The 14,512-nt window shown below is 49.0% G+C and overlaps 1 protein-coding gene across 2 annotated transcripts; it reads left to right on the top strand.

Annotated features, from left to right (window-relative positions):
- Window positions 1-6,020: 6,020 nt before the first annotated feature.
- On the top strand, window positions 6,021-14,400 carry LOC110288603 (fumarylacetoacetate hydrolase domain-containing protein 2A). 2 transcript variants are annotated; one of them, XM_021154906.2, is made up of 8 exons: window positions 6,021-6,188; window positions 8,479-8,729; window positions 10,006-10,222; window positions 12,058-12,117; window positions 12,355-12,514; window positions 13,770-13,878; window positions 13,981-14,068; window positions 14,209-14,400. In XM_021154906.2, exons 2-8 carry the CDS (start codon window positions 8,485-8,487, stop codon window positions 14,269-14,271), a joined length of 942 nt encoding a protein of 313 aa, XP_021010565.1. In that variant the 5' UTR covers window positions 6,021-6,188; window positions 8,479-8,484; the 3' UTR covers window positions 14,272-14,400. The 2 variants fall into 2 exon arrangements, with proteins under 2 accessions (XP_021010565.1, XP_029330219.1); XM_029474359.1 differs by lacking the exon at window positions 6,021-6,188 and adding an exon at window positions 6,493-7,066.
- The last annotated feature ends 112 nt before the right edge of the window (window positions 14,401-14,512 follow it).

Below are 14,512 nucleotides of genomic sequence, written 5' to 3'. Positions count from 1 at the left end.
AATCCAAAATCCACATCTATTCTGAGGGATAAAGCTAGTCCAAGATAAAGTAATTAGCCCCTGAACCTGTAACACCGATCCCTCCACAGTACTGCTGCGTATTGAGTCGGTCTCTGTAGATGCTACTTCTTCATAATCCTCTAAGAGTGTCTCCCCTGCCCTCTAGTGGGGACAAGGAAAAGCCTCCTGACAGCGCTGCTCGTGTACTCTCCTGGATGGTTGTGATTGGCTGTGGGGTGGGCGCTTGAAGTGATTACAGCTGAGACCAGGGTAGCCCTTAGCTAGAATGCTGGGGAAGGAAGCTGTCAGTCACAGTAGTGGACAGAGCCATTTCACCATTCCACAAGTGGGAACAGATCGGGGTGGGGTGGGGTGGGGGAACAGGTCCTATCCCAGGGAGCAGGAGTGGAGGGAAGCAAAGGGGGTGCCTAACCCTCTGAGGTAAAGTTCAGACTGTATGGTAAGTGCTCTCAGTGGCTGGACTTTTTCACTTCTAAAAGCCCCTAAAAGTATTCCCAGTACCCACCCTCTGTCACAGCCTGTCGGGACTGGATGTCCAGCGCTCTTAGCTGGAAGATTTTTAACTGCTAATGCCAAGGTCAGTGTGCTTTCTAGATTCCTGTGGCCCAGCTGAAGGGGGTGGGGTGGGGGAGCCCAGCCAACTATTCTGTTTGTGGAATGCCTTGCAAGTGGGAGGGGGTCTAGGACTGCCAAGGTGTCCGAGGCATTCCCCAGAGGCAGCACACCTGAAGCTGGGGAAGGGGCAGCACTCTGCCCCCAGGGCCCAGGGAGCCTAGGCAGAGTTCCAGGGTGAGGCTGAGTTGCTCCCGGGTTGGGTCATAGACCTAGCTCTGGGGACCTGCAGAGTCAAGTCTGAAAGGCTGCTTGTTCAGTAGGCCTATCTGCCTCAGCCCCCTCTCCTGGAAGCCCAGCCCAACCCAGCCCTCCTCTCTTCTCCCTGCCCTTCCTCTCCAGTGCACAGCACACTCACAAGACATCACTTTTTCCTAGTTTTGAAAAAAAAAATCACTACAGTAAAACATACAGAAACTAAAAATAAGGCCCCCAAAGAGCAGGCCAACATTCAGCTCCCGACAGCCAACCAAGTTCGAAAGGCCTGGAGTTGCTTGCTTGGTTGACAAACTTTCCTAGCCCCGAGGAGAAGTTTCTTCTGGGTAGAGCAAATGTGGCTCAGAGGGAAGGGGTGCTGGCCTCAAGCCTCTTTCTCTGTCCACTCTCTGTTCCTGTGGATGTAGGAAAAGCAGCAAGATACTGGCTGAGCAGGAGATATCTTCACTGCAGGGCCCATCACCCCAGGTCCCACTCTAGTACACCGCTTCATTCATGGATTGCAAGAAGAGAAAACTATCTCTGGGCTTGGAATGTAGCTCCGTTGGTAGAGTGTGTGCCTAGTGTGTACAAAGTGTTTGGTCACCAGCCTGACATGAGCCCGGTGTGGCGGTGTACACCTCTGATCCCAGTGGCTGGAAGGCAGAGGCGGCACTGTTTGTGGGTTTATTTGGATATGACACCATTTGCTTCTTTTCTTCATCCCAGTTTCGTTGTATATGAAAGCTGTTGTGACCTCAGGGGACATTTTTGGCAGCACACTATTCTGGGGACCGATGCTGTCGTGAGAAAAGCAACTCTCAGTCGGCTTCTCCTGCTGTGAGGTCACAACACGGATCTCTTCTGGTCCATGGAGGGTCATCTCACACACCAAACACGCACGCAGTTTTTGCAGAAGGGAAATTGTCTGGGATATCCTCATTCAATTCAATTCAATTCAATTCAATTCAATTCAATTCAATCTAGAGATAGCACTAGACCCCAGAGGATGGGGTCTTGGTTCCTCAGAATCTCACCTAACTTCCCATGCTAATTCTGAACCCAAGCCCATTTTACTTAAGCATTGAACCAAAGGACTCTGGTTCCCCAGACCCCTCCCTGTATTTGATTAATTTCATGACTGGCTCAAAGACTTGAGAAATGCATACTACTGGCTTAACGCAAAGGATTATAAATGGTGCACTGGCCTAGGAGTGGAAGCATCGGGCCTCCCTGGCTGAGAACTGTGTGGTGTGATGGTTTGGACCAAATGAAGGGAGGGTCCTGGGTGCTTGGGGAAGGAGGGGTGATGGCCCAGGGCTTGCCAGATGCTTTGCTCTGACTGTCAGTCAGAGCAAGCAAGGCAGATCATCCATGAGGCAGCGATGGAAACTTGGAAGGTGAGGGTCTGCCCTTGTTTTGGGCAAACAAGAGCATGGGAGTCTTTCTAGTAAGCTATTTTGTGGAATACAGAAAATGGAGAGGTTTTTTTTTAATGTGTTTAAATGTGTTTGTGAGTGTGTGTGTGTGTGTGTGTGTGTGTGTGTGTGTGTGTGTGTGTGCTGGTACATGTCGAAGCAGCAAAAGGCATTAGATATCCTGGAGCTGGAGTTACAGGCAGCTGTGAACTGTCTGATGCGAGTGTGGGAACCTGAACTCCAGCCTTGCAAGATCGGCAAGAGTTCTTCATTGCTGAGTTATTTCTCCAACCCTAGGGTTACTGACCCGATTTCTAGGAGCACAGAGCAAAGGTGAGATTCAATATTGTCGATACACAGGAGAGAAATGGCAAGATGATGTGGTGGTGGTGTGTGCATGCCTTTAACCACAGCACTGGAAGTTTCAGGTAACTGGTCTCCGTGAGTCTGAGGATAGCCAGGGCAACGTGGAAAAATCGTGTCTTAAGCAAACAAGCAAGCAAACAGTTTTTGTATGAGTTTCTAATGCTGTCAGCAGTGCATACGAGGTCCTGTACTTCCCAATGCTGTGGACACTTGAGAGGGGTTTTTGGTCACTTTAGTAGGTGCACGGGGTGTCACGCTGTGACTGTGCTTTGTATTTTCATGATGATCATGTGCTTTAGTATCTTTTCCATCCTAACATTCTGGGTGTCTCTTCTGTGAAGTTATCTGTATAAATCTCTTGTCCAGTGAGCCATTCAGTGTGATTATTTTCACTTACCAACTTTTGAGCATTCTCTGTGGAGGCAGGAGGCAAGCCATTTGTCTGAGTTGTAAAGATTTCCTTCTACTCCCCATCTTAGATTTTCAGAATTTTTCTGGCCGAGGCTTAGAGGAAGGTTGGTATGAGATTGAGTTCACGCCGCCATCTCAGCTACCTCCATGGCTTCCCTTTATAATTAGGCGTAGCTTCTTTAAGCTAGGCCGAAGCCTCACTCTGGATTCCCATCTCCGACCAGGATCCTGAAGTGCCTTTGGGTGTCCCTAAGGTATGTGACCTGCAGCTTATCCAAAACCAGGTTAGTCATCCTCTCCCAAGCCCAACACCCCCACAGAAGCTGCATTTCCACGGGTGGCAGAGGCTCCATGGCTAACGAGTCAGAGTGGCATGTCCTTCCCTCTCGAGCCTCCCTCTTGTCGTGGGGGACAGCCAGTTCTTCCTCCTGAACACTCCTGGGCATTTGGCATCCCCACCATGAAGCACAGCCCATGGCTCTCATCTGTTCTACTCCTCCTCCCAGACAAGCTTCCTTGATTTAGATTTCTCAAATGCAAGCCTGGCCCTGGGACCTCGGCTGAGTTCCTTCCAAAGGCTTTGTGTGCATTTAGGTAAGGCCTGGGTGGTACTGATAGTCTGCTTGTCAGCTCTAGGGTCGCTGAAAAGACAAAAACGTCTGGGCATGTGTGTCAGGAATTATCAAGATCAAGTTAGTTAAACCCACTCTAACTTTGGGTGATGCCATGCTGTGGCCTAAGGCCCTGAACTGCAGAAAAACAAAGAAAGATGAGCACCAGCATTCATCTCTTCGCTTCTTGATTGCTACCATGGTATAGCCAGCTTTCTCTGGTGTCTGTCACCACTCTTCCCTGCATGGTGATCTATACCCTCAAATTGCGATCCAAAATGTCCCCCCTTCTTCCTTAAGTTTTATGCCGGCTGTTTTGTTACAGCAGCAAGAAAAGTATGTGGGGAATTCAAGGAGCCAGCCCTTCCTATTCTCTCTCTACACGTTTTTATATTTTTTATGTGTATGAGTGTTTTGTCTGCATGCATGCATGCACAGTACCTATATGGACCAGAGAGGGTGTCAGATATTTCAGAACTGGAGTTACAGCTCGTTGTGAGGCACCATGTAGGTCCTGAAGCTCAAACCAAGTCTTCTGAAAGAGCAGCAGGTGCTCTCAACTACTGAGCCATCTCTCCAGCCCACCTCCTCTCTTTCTGCCAGCCGTCCATGCCACCATCAACAGTACACATGAATGTCCTGGCTGAACTCTCAAGACAATCAACAACACTGAAGAAAGAAGCAAAAGTCAGTCCCTTATTGGCATGCTCTGAAGTTATTGTCCAGTTTCTAACTGTGAGGATGAAGCCTGATTTTACCTGAGAATTTGTAATCATTGATATCAGAGCTAGGAAGAATGTTGTCAACCCCACAAGCAGGCTAAGCAACCACGGAGTGATGAGCCCCAGGTTTGATGTGCAGCTCCAAGACCTAGAGCATTGCAAAATCACTTGCTCCTGTCACATCGGTTTGGTTTCATTGCGCTGTCAACCTCAGCTGACATCATGAACTATGAAGAAGCAAAACAAAATCACACAGGAAGGGAAACCCTGAGGTTCTTTTTCTAGGATGGAAAACATTGGTGTTAAAAGAAAAAAAAAAAAAAAAGCCAGGCGTGGTGGTGCACGCCTTTATTCCCAGCACTCGGGAGGCAGAGGCAGGCGGATTTCTGAGTTCGAGGCCAGCCTGGTCTACAGAGTGAGTTCCAGGACAGCCAGGGCTACACAGAGAAACCCTGTCTCAAAAAAACCAAAAAAAGAAAAGAAAAAAGCCTCACTGGAAAAAAATAAGAAAAATCTAATAAAAGCCTGTACTTCTTCCTGGGGCAATGGAAGCCTCGGATGATCTGTCTGGACCTTGATTCACCTAGGAGGCTCCTTCTCAGAGTCCCCTTTACATTTTCATAGGCCAGAGGACTCGGGGTGTGGTTGTGGAGGATGCTTCCACCCGAATGCTGCTGCCTGGACTTGCCCATCACCCCACACACACCCTTTTCCCCCTAAAATAAGGTTTGTGAAGAACAGAGTGCTGCTACAAGTAGGTGAAGTTGGTGAGCCCTGACAAGCCTAACAAGTAGACAGGCCACCATCTGTCTTCACTGTGTGCATTAAAGAAAAAATGGTGAAAAGCTGGCTAAGACTTTGCCAATGTGGTCACACTGGAAAGAAAAGAGAAAGGAAAGGGAAAAGGTTCAGTGACTCCCCAAAGTCCATCTTTGGAGTCCCGACATGAGGTTCAGGTTCTCAAATAGAAAGCAAGTGGCGTACATAACTAAGCAGTCTTGGTCAAGGTGTGGTCTTGCCGGTTATTGATCCACCATTATCTCAGTTCCAGTCTATCCCACAAGATAGTCTGACCAGTTGCCAAAACTGTGATATAGCTTACTGGGTGACAAACTCCTCCTCTAGCTGGCACACACAAGCTTCAGTCTTTTCTTTCTCCCAGCACACAAGATTCATGGGGGAAAGCCCAGTAGCTGAAGGAAGGACACAAGTGTCTTTTGCCTTCAGAATCGCTTCATACCTGCCAAGACAATTAAATAAGTGGTTGGACGCCCCCTTACTGGCTCAGGAGCCATCATGGGCAAAATCACTCCTGGCCTTTATGTTTTCTCCACGAATACAACAGATATAGACATCCCTGTCCTTGGTGAGTCAACGTTAGAGCACAAAACTACTTGTTACTGTCTACCAGACTGCTTCCTGGACAACTATGAGTAGGTGCCTGGCCCAGAAGCAGCGCCTGGCCGGAATCAGAAGCTCAAAGGTCGGATGCGCTCTCTCCGAGCCTGGGTATCCCAGGGTGACCTTGGAGCCAGCCACGGTCTCCCCAAATGCACACACTAGGCACCTGCTGGAAGTTCTGTGGCTAAAAGAAGTACCTAGCAGCAGGAGGGCGGACTTCCGGGAGGAAGCAGGTGTCCTCCTGGTGGCGACAGCTTCATGACGTCACCATATCGCGACTGCGAAGGGGCGGTCCCTATATTCCTTGGAGAAGAGTTAAGTGCTTGTAGCGGTACTGGCTGTGGCTTCTCCGCCCGCCCCTCTTGACCTGCGGCTCCGCAGGCGTCCGCTGACAGCGCAGGAAGCCGGACAAGTCCGGCTGCAGCGACCAGGTAAGCTGAGGCTAGGCCAGCGCAGAGGGAGGTGAACCGGACGTTGGGAGCCGAGTGGCTGACCTCGGTTCCCAGATCAGCAGGGTCACACGCACGGCGCGGCGCCTCAAGTTGCCCATTGCTGTGCTGTTTGCTAAGGGACCTTTGTGCTGCGAGTCATAATGATTCTTACAAAAATAACAGTGTCACCTTACCAGGTGAATTTATCTGGTGAAGCCTCGGGGCTGCTCTGTATTCTATGAGGACTGTTATAAAGAGAGAATGAAATAACCTGTGAGCGCCCGTCACAGGTTCATCATCAGCGGGGCTTAGAGTTATCAGAGAGCAGGTGTTCTGCCTTATCTCCGCGGCCATGACCATGGGCTGGTAGCAGTTAGGACCTGAGAGGAGTAGGCAGGATTGAAACTAGATTATCTTGCTTGAGAAGTATCTTACAATGTCATCTAGACATGGATTCAAATGCCAGTTTTCTTTTAGCTGTAAGACCCTTGAACCTTAGGCAAACCAAACCCCTCTTACCCTATCCAAGCCTTGGCTTGTTCATCTGTAAAATTGGACCAGCAGCACCTGCCAAGCCACCGTCAAGAGAATTATAGTAGACCTCACAAGCGAGACACAGCTTTCCCTGGGACAGTACTGTTTTAGTGTACAGTGTGACTGGTCACATATGCTGGACCAGCCTTTGGACTGTGGTATGGCGGTACTTGTGTAAAACGACAGAGCAGGAGATGGAAAGCCTTTGGTTTTCTGACCAGACTTGCAAGCTGGCACTCTGGTGATCCTGAACAGGGTAGGTTGGCTCAACCAGGTGAGGACCAAGAGCCCTGGACTGAGAGAGCTACGTCTAGCAGTCTTTCTCATCTTTAGTATAAAGACGTGTGAGTATGCATGTGCATGTGTGTGCGTGCACGTGCTGTCCACTTTAGTCTTTTTTTAGAGTTTTTCATTGGCCTGGAACTCAACAATTAGGCTAGACTGGCTGGCTAGCAAACCCCAGGAATCTATCTGTCTCCACCTACCCGGCACTGGGATTACAAGCATAGACCACTGTGTACAAACTTTTTTATGTGGGTTCTGGGGATTTAACTGATCTTCAGGCTTTCAGTGGAAACATTTTACCAGCCATGCTGTCTTCCTAGCCCCACACTGGTTTTAAAAGCAAGCTATCCAGAAGGGAGAGGACTCTGACAAGGAATGAAGACCAGACCTAAATTAAGACAAAGTAAGGGAATGAGTGAGGATATGGAGTGCAGATTAGCTGGGGAATAGCTCAAGCCAGCATGTGCCTTCCAGGCTGGCACCTGTACCATTAAAAACAAAGGCAGCATGAGAATGAAGCTTAACTTTGGATGGAGCCTGGAACTCATAACAGGCCCTGAACCTTTTCAGTGGTATCCAAGAGGTCTGGATCTGAGGAAGGAAGACATGGGCCACTTTCCAAAGTTGATATCACTAGGCTCTTCCAAGAAGTGAAAAGTCAAGTCCTTTGTACCTTCCATCTGCTCAATGGACAGAGACAGTGCAAGCCTGTGTTCCATTCACAGCAGCAACAGTGTAGGCTCAGTAGTTAAAGAGACAGACATTGCTACTGAACCCAGAGAGATAGCTGAGCAATGTGTGAGGCCAAGTATGTGGGCTCTTGGTGCCCTGAGTCTCCCTGTTCACCAGCAGCAGAAACTGGTACCTACTAGAGGTGATGGAGGGTAGCTCCTAAGCCAAGCTGGCAGGCGTTCTAGCTTGAGCATGTGAGCAGAAGAAAGTGTTTAACTCAGAAGGCAACAGGACCAAGTATTTTTAAAAGTTGCATGAGGCAGCTGGGAAGCCATTTCTAGCAATAGCCATTTGCCTAACTTGGGGCTGAATCCTAGTCCTGCACACTTTAGCCTTCCCCAGTGAAGGGGGACATCCTCTAAAAGCTAGAGATAGCAGCCTGGCCATCTTCATAACATCATCTCAACATCTGAGGCCTGTGTACATCAGTCGCTCATATCTGTTACCCCACATGCAAGTCGGCAGGTCCGAGTTAGCCTGCTGTGTTTCCCACTTGCCTGCAGTGGTGGGAACTTTCAGGAAACACTGGTTGAGGCAAGGCTTGGATCCCCGGAGCTAGCTTAAAGCCTGGCCTAGTCATCTGTACTCTGGCTTTTTGAAGTATGACAGGGTGAAATGACCTGTGCAAGCACTTCCCAAGTGGCATGCTGGGACTGCTTGCTGGGGCAAAGGAGTGAAGGGATCTTCATGATGGTTCTATAGTCCTTCTGTCTCCTGTGGCTTGCTTCTTTCCTTCTAGGCTTTGATGCTGGGCTTTGGTAGGAGGAGGCTGTTCTCAGCTCTGCTGCAGGTTCAGAAGAGGCCCTGTCAACACTCCAGAAACATGAGACTGGTACAGTTCCAGGCACCTCACCTGGAAGTGCCTCACCTGGGCCTGGAGTCAGGGGTTGGTGGGGGAGTTGTAGACTTAAATGCTTTTGACTCGACACTCCCCAAGACAATGGTGCAGTTTCTGGAGCAAGGAGAGACCACCCTTTCAGTGGCAAGAAGGTAAGTAAGCAGGCAGTCTTGCCCTAGTTCCCTCCTTCCTCCCATCCCCCTCTCCTACCCCGAGAATCAGAACCAGAAGGTAGCTAGCTCCCCTGCAAAGGAGCAGGGGATCCCACTGTCTGTCTTTCATTTGTCCTTTTAGTAAAGAGCTAATAGAAATATAAATCTTTGCATTTTTGAAACAGGGTCTTGCTCTGTAGCCCAGGCAGGCTTTGAACTGGAGAGCCTTCTGCCTTAACCCCTTGAATGCTGGGACTGAATTAGAGGTGTATACGGCCATACCTTATAAAGCAACACTTTCAATTTAAAGAGAGGGAAACTGAGGTTCAGAGGAGGTGATTAATTTATTTGATTGTGTAGTCAGGACCTTACCTCATTATATTGCCTGTCAAGAGGCTAAGTCCCTCCCACTGGAGGAGCCTGGCACAAGGCCCTAAAGAACCCTCTTGGGAAGATGTGGGCGTGGTTTAGATCATTGAAGAAAGAGATTCCTCAAGTTTGTGCTACATTAACTGGGAGTGACCCTGCAGCCAGTCATGGAATAATCCGTCTAAAGGGTCAAGCAGTAGTTTAGAAGCCATTTATTTAAGAAGGCATTTTCACTCAGCAGAGCGGCAGAAATAGAAATGTTTGACAGCACAGTGACCCAGAGCACTGTGACCCCAAATGGTCATTTTCTTAAACGTTAGAAACCACTTCCTTTCCTGTTATTAGGAACCCAGTATGTGTTGACAGTGTAGAATAGCAGCCATAAGGAGGAGGATGCCATTAATCCCCGTACTCAGGAGGCAAAGGCATGTGAATCTCTTGAGTTCAAGGCCAGCCTGGTCTACAATGAGTTCCAGGCTACATAGAGAAAACAAAGTAGGGGTGGGGGAGGACTTTGTGTTCTAGTGTAAAATGCATAACATACTCTATCATTCATATACAAAACCATGAGATGAGAAGGGTGTTCCACTGCAGCTGGTATGAGCTATGCAGGACACAGGAGTTGTCTCCAGGGAGGGACACGGTGACTTAGAAGAGGTGAGGGAGACCTTTCCACTCACTCCCGAGTGTACCCTTCACATGTGCAACAATTACCCAAGTGGGGACGAAATGAGCACTTGATGAATACCACCATGTTTGCTATAAAAGGACTGAGTCCTTTACACTGATAGGTGAAAGATCTAGAAAATGCAAAAAGCAAAAGTCATAACTGCTGAGGGATCTCCCCAGCCTGCTCTGGAATTCCCGACCTGGTCCAGCTAGCCCTTCTCCTGCTTGATCACTACAGAGCCCTGGCTACCCAGCTGCCTGTCATCCCTCGGTCACAGGTGACCTTCTTGGCCCCTGTCACCCGGCCAGACAAGGTGATATGTGTGGGCTTGAATTATGCAGACCACTGCCAAGAACAGAATGTGCGGGTGCCCAAGTACCCCATCATCTTCAGCAAGTTCTCCAGCGCTATTGTGGGGCCCTATGATGCGATCGTCCTCCCACCAGAGAGCAAGGTTAGTGCTCCTCACCACCCAGGTCTCTGGGCTCCAGCATAGGCGTCGTTGCCTTAGAGCAGTGGTTCTCACTCTTCCTAGTGCTGCAACACTTTAATATATGGTTGTAGTGACCTCCAGCCAGAACATTATTTGGTTGCTGCTTATTTTGCTGTTATAAATTGTAAATATCCGCTGATATGCAAGATTATCCTATATGTAACCCCTGTGGTGGTGGTGGTGGTGGTGGTGGTGGTGACCCAAGGGTTGAAAACAGTTGTCTTAAGGGAACCTGTCACTCAGTAATATACATACTAGAGAAGATTGTACTGTACTAATACAGCCTCAGGCATAGGTGACAGGAGGAATTAACTTTCATCTTTCCCAAATACAAAAGTAATTTTCTACAATGAAAGTATATTAATACTCTAGATAAAGCCACCAGCATCCCTGCTGGGCACACTTGGTATGTACATTTTGCTTCGCATTCTCCCAGTGGTGCTTGTTCAGCTGTGTCTCTGCCACAAGTGCACCTTGTCCAGATTCCTTCAAGAACATCTCTCATCCCACTCAGACTTCTCCCTAACACGTTTGAGGTTGCTACATGGTTTCCTTTCCTGACAGTTTGTGAAGAACTATTTCCTCAGAGTGCCCTGTGCTCAGTTCTGCCTTCTTTCTCTGTGATGAGACTCAGCTGAGGCAGTTTTCTGAGGCATCCGGCACAGGAATGACCTGTTTCCCACAGCAGCCTGTCAGGAGGCTCCCACGCCAGGGTTGTCAAGTGTGACCGTTTGTTTACTCTCTGCCATGACTGCCCGTGAGGCTGGAGTGAGTGAGGACCCTGGAGCTGGAGTTACACACAATGTGAGCACCTGATGTGGGTGCTAGGAAACAAACCTGGGTCCTAAAGAGAGTCTCTTTGGTCTCTAGTTTGTGGTGTTCTCCCCACCCCCACACTATGGACTCTCACCGTCTACCTTGTTTAGGCAGGCAGGGTCTCCTGTTTTTGTGCATACCCCAGGCTGGCTGGTTCCTAAGCTGTGACTGTCTCTGCTGGGATTGCAGATGTGTGCTGCTGCATCCAGCTTTTGGATCTGGGTCATCAGCTTCTGTGGCCAGCACCTTCCCCTGCCCCACCACCTCCTGTCCTTCCCTCTGTGCTTTTAGGATTAACTTGGAGTTCTCATTTTTCCTTACTCAGCAGTTGCCAGTGGACCCATCCTGCAGACTTCCATTCCCTTTTGAATACATCTTTACTTTCTGGCCTTCACTGAAGGCTCCTTTGTGCTTTCTCCTGCATGAGTCGGCCATTTCCCTGAGGAGCCTTCTTCCTTTAGTGGCATGGGCAGCCCAGGCTAGCACCCCGGTTCAGGTGAACTTCTGCCAGTCTCATCATCATGAGAGACAGCCAGGGAAGAGTGCATTGTAAGTTCCTTCTGGTTGCATTCTGCTCTCTTGCGGAGCCTGGCATTGGCTGACATTTTGTAGCCATGTGCATTTCTTGTGAGTTCTGTGGCCTATTGTGGCTTAAGCCCCTTAAATACATTTATTCCAGTATCTCAGTCTTATTTAAATGAGTAAATGCATTATAGTACATACAGTGTCAGGTACACAGTAGTTACACATTTCTCAGTGTTTACTGGCCTCACTCTTCACTGCAGGTGTCAGGAGTGAGTGTAAATTCAGTTCCCCAGACATGTGTTCATCTCCTAGTCACTTCCAGTGGTGCTGCTTACCACTGCCCAGAGCTTATGGTCTGCAAGCCATGCCCACATGTCGTTCCCTTCACCCTGGTTCTAGAAGTTGAGGTCTACCTCACAGCCTCTGCAGCTCACCTGTCCTCTCCCACTTTGCAGGAAGTTGACTGGGAGGTGGAGATGGCCGTGGTCATTGGGAAGAAAGGCAAACACATCAAGGTGAGGTGGAAGGGGGCCCCAGACCAGGGAGGAGCAGCAGTCCCAGATCCCGCCTCTGCTAGTCCTGACCATACCCCCCACACTGGTGCTGTTCTACACTGGAACACATTGGGCTTTCACACACCACCTTTAGCTACCCTTGGTGCTAATGTGTGATAATGGCTTTGAGATTCTTTGTTTTAGAGGTTGTGTTACCTGTGATGTAACCTTATCTGGCCAAATCTCCTGCCCCAATAGGCCACAGATGTCATGGCTCACGTGGCTGGCTTCACTGTGGCTCATGATGTGAGTGCTCGGGACTGGCAAATGAGAAATGGAAAGCAGTGGTTACTGGGAAAAACTTTTGATACTTTCTGCCCCCTGGGCCCTGCCTTGGTTACCAAGGATACCATAGCAGGTAGGTCACTGGTCTTTGCCGATTATGCCCTCCCATGTGCAATACCTTTGAGTGTCAGGACAAAACAGTGCTTCAGCAAGGACTCTGGTTACAGCTATCCACAGAGCTGCAGTGTCACTGCTGTTCCCAGCCTCAGCTATGAACCAGCTCTCAGTACAACTTCCTTCCATGAGCCTCTTAGAGGGAACACAGCTGCAACTGCTGTGAAACTACATCCATAGCGTGAACTACAGCCAACACTGCACGTGGGAGAAGGGGCTTCCTCCACCCACCTCCATCTGGAATAGTCCTTAGGCTGGAAGGAGTAAGCCTGTTCAGCATGCTGGAGAATGGCCATGATGAAACCTGTTCATTTGTGCAAGGGAGTCGGAGCACCACATCCTCTATGCATGCATCCACGGGGTCTGTCATGGCTCGTGGGTGAGCCCCTCAAGATAGCAGTGCCTCAGAAGCTGTATTCCAGCTGCTGTCAGGTGGGATGGATAGCTTGGGTAACCCCATTATCTGCTGCTCTGTGTCTGTCACTTTGGAGATACTGAGTCATTTTAGATCTACAATTACCAGCCTCTGCTGTGGATTGATGCCTGTTTTTTCCTATTTTATTTTTCTATTATTTTTATTTTACTGTGAAATATGTTAAATATGTAGAGAATTAGTGTAATTCATAACTAAATGAATGTACTATTTTTTTTAAAGTTTTATGTGAGTACTCTGTCTTCAGACATACCAGAAGAGGGCATCAGATCCCATTATAGATGGTTGTGAGCCACCATGTGTATGTTGAGAATTGAACTCAGGATCCCTGGAAGAGCAGCCATTGCTACTGAACCATCGCTCTAGCCCCCTGAATGTACTCTTTTTAAAACACTATTTTTGTATACGCATATGTGCACACCATGGCCCATGGATGGAAGTCAGAGGTCAATTTGCAAGAGTTGATTCTCTTCCTGGGTTCATATAGGTCCCAGGAATAAAACTCAGGCCCCAAGGCTTGGCAGTAAGTGACTACCTGTGACCCATCTTGCCTGGCCTGCATGCCCATTTCTTAAAGGCAAATCAGCTGTTTTCTCCCTGTTTGGAGACTACAGGAGACTACTCCTTTCCTCCCTTGATGCAGGAATTCAGGGGACCAGTCTTTACAGGAAGTCCCAGGGTAAAGTGCTAATCAGGCTGGGCAGACATGCTCCCTAAGTTTCCTTTCTTTTAGGGCTGGGGGTTGGGCATAGATAATCCCAGTGTTGACTTTGAATTCCAGATCCACACAATTTAAAGATCTGCTGTCGAGTGAATGGAGAGGTAGTCCAGAGCAGCAACACCAACCAGATGGTGTTCAAGACTGAAGATCTGATAGCCTGGGTCTCCCAGTAAGTGGATGGAACCTGTCAGAGCCAGCCCCACCCGCTGGCACACCTGGGAACTAAGCTCACTCTCAGCCGACTGTCTAACTTGACCCTCTGCACCCCTAGGTTTGTCACTCTTTACCCAGGGGACCTCCTCCTGACTGGGACGCCTCCAGGTGTTGGCATGTTTAGGAAGCCTCCTGTCTTCCTCAAGGTAAGTTAGTTTAGAAGAGGAAATGGTGGAAAGATGAGAGCTAGGCGGCCTGTAAAGCTTGAAGCAACCTGGGGGCTTTAAGGGGAAAGAGCGTGTTCAGGAGCCAAAGGCTAAAAGCCTTGTGGCCTACTGTATTACAGAAGGGTGATGAAGTCCAGTGTGAGATTGAAGAACTTGGTGTCATCATCAACAAGGTGGTGTGATGGTGTCCCTGTTAGCACTGGACTTGACACAAGGCGGGACTTCTGCTCCCACCCAGCTAACTGCTGGCCCTGTCTACTTGAGGCTGCTCTTAGGTAGGCCTTGGAAATAAATTTTCTCTCAGAGTTGCAGTTTAGCTTCTACTGTCTTTTTAGTCACACAGCCACACACTTCTCCCCCACCTCCCCTGTCCCTGAAGGTGGGTGGGCCGTTTCACAGGGCTAAAGAGGGAGCAGATATTGG

This window comes from Mus caroli, chromosome 2 (genome assembly GCF_900094665.2).
Source record: "Mus caroli chromosome 2, CAROLI_EIJ_v1.1, whole genome shotgun sequence".
NCBI classification, from domain to species: Eukaryota; Metazoa; Chordata; class Mammalia; order Rodentia; family Muridae; genus Mus; species Mus caroli.
This window is presented reverse-complemented; position numbering and strand designations above follow the sequence as displayed.

Excerpts from the sequence above, each read along its gene's own strand:
- LOC110288603 (XM_021154906.2), top strand. The coding sequence starts at position 8,485 with ATGCTGGGCTTTGGTAGGAGGAGGCTGTTCTCAGCTCTGCTGCAGGTT. Across the intron at positions 8,730-10,005 it reads ACCCTTTCAGTGGCAAGAAG|AGCCCTGGCTACCCAGCTGC; the intron begins GTAAGTAAGCAG and ends TGATCACTACAG. Across the intron at positions 14,069-14,208 it reads AGCCTCCTGTCTTCCTCAAG|AAGGGTGATGAAGTCCAGTG; the intron begins GTAAGTTAGTTT and ends ACTGTATTACAG.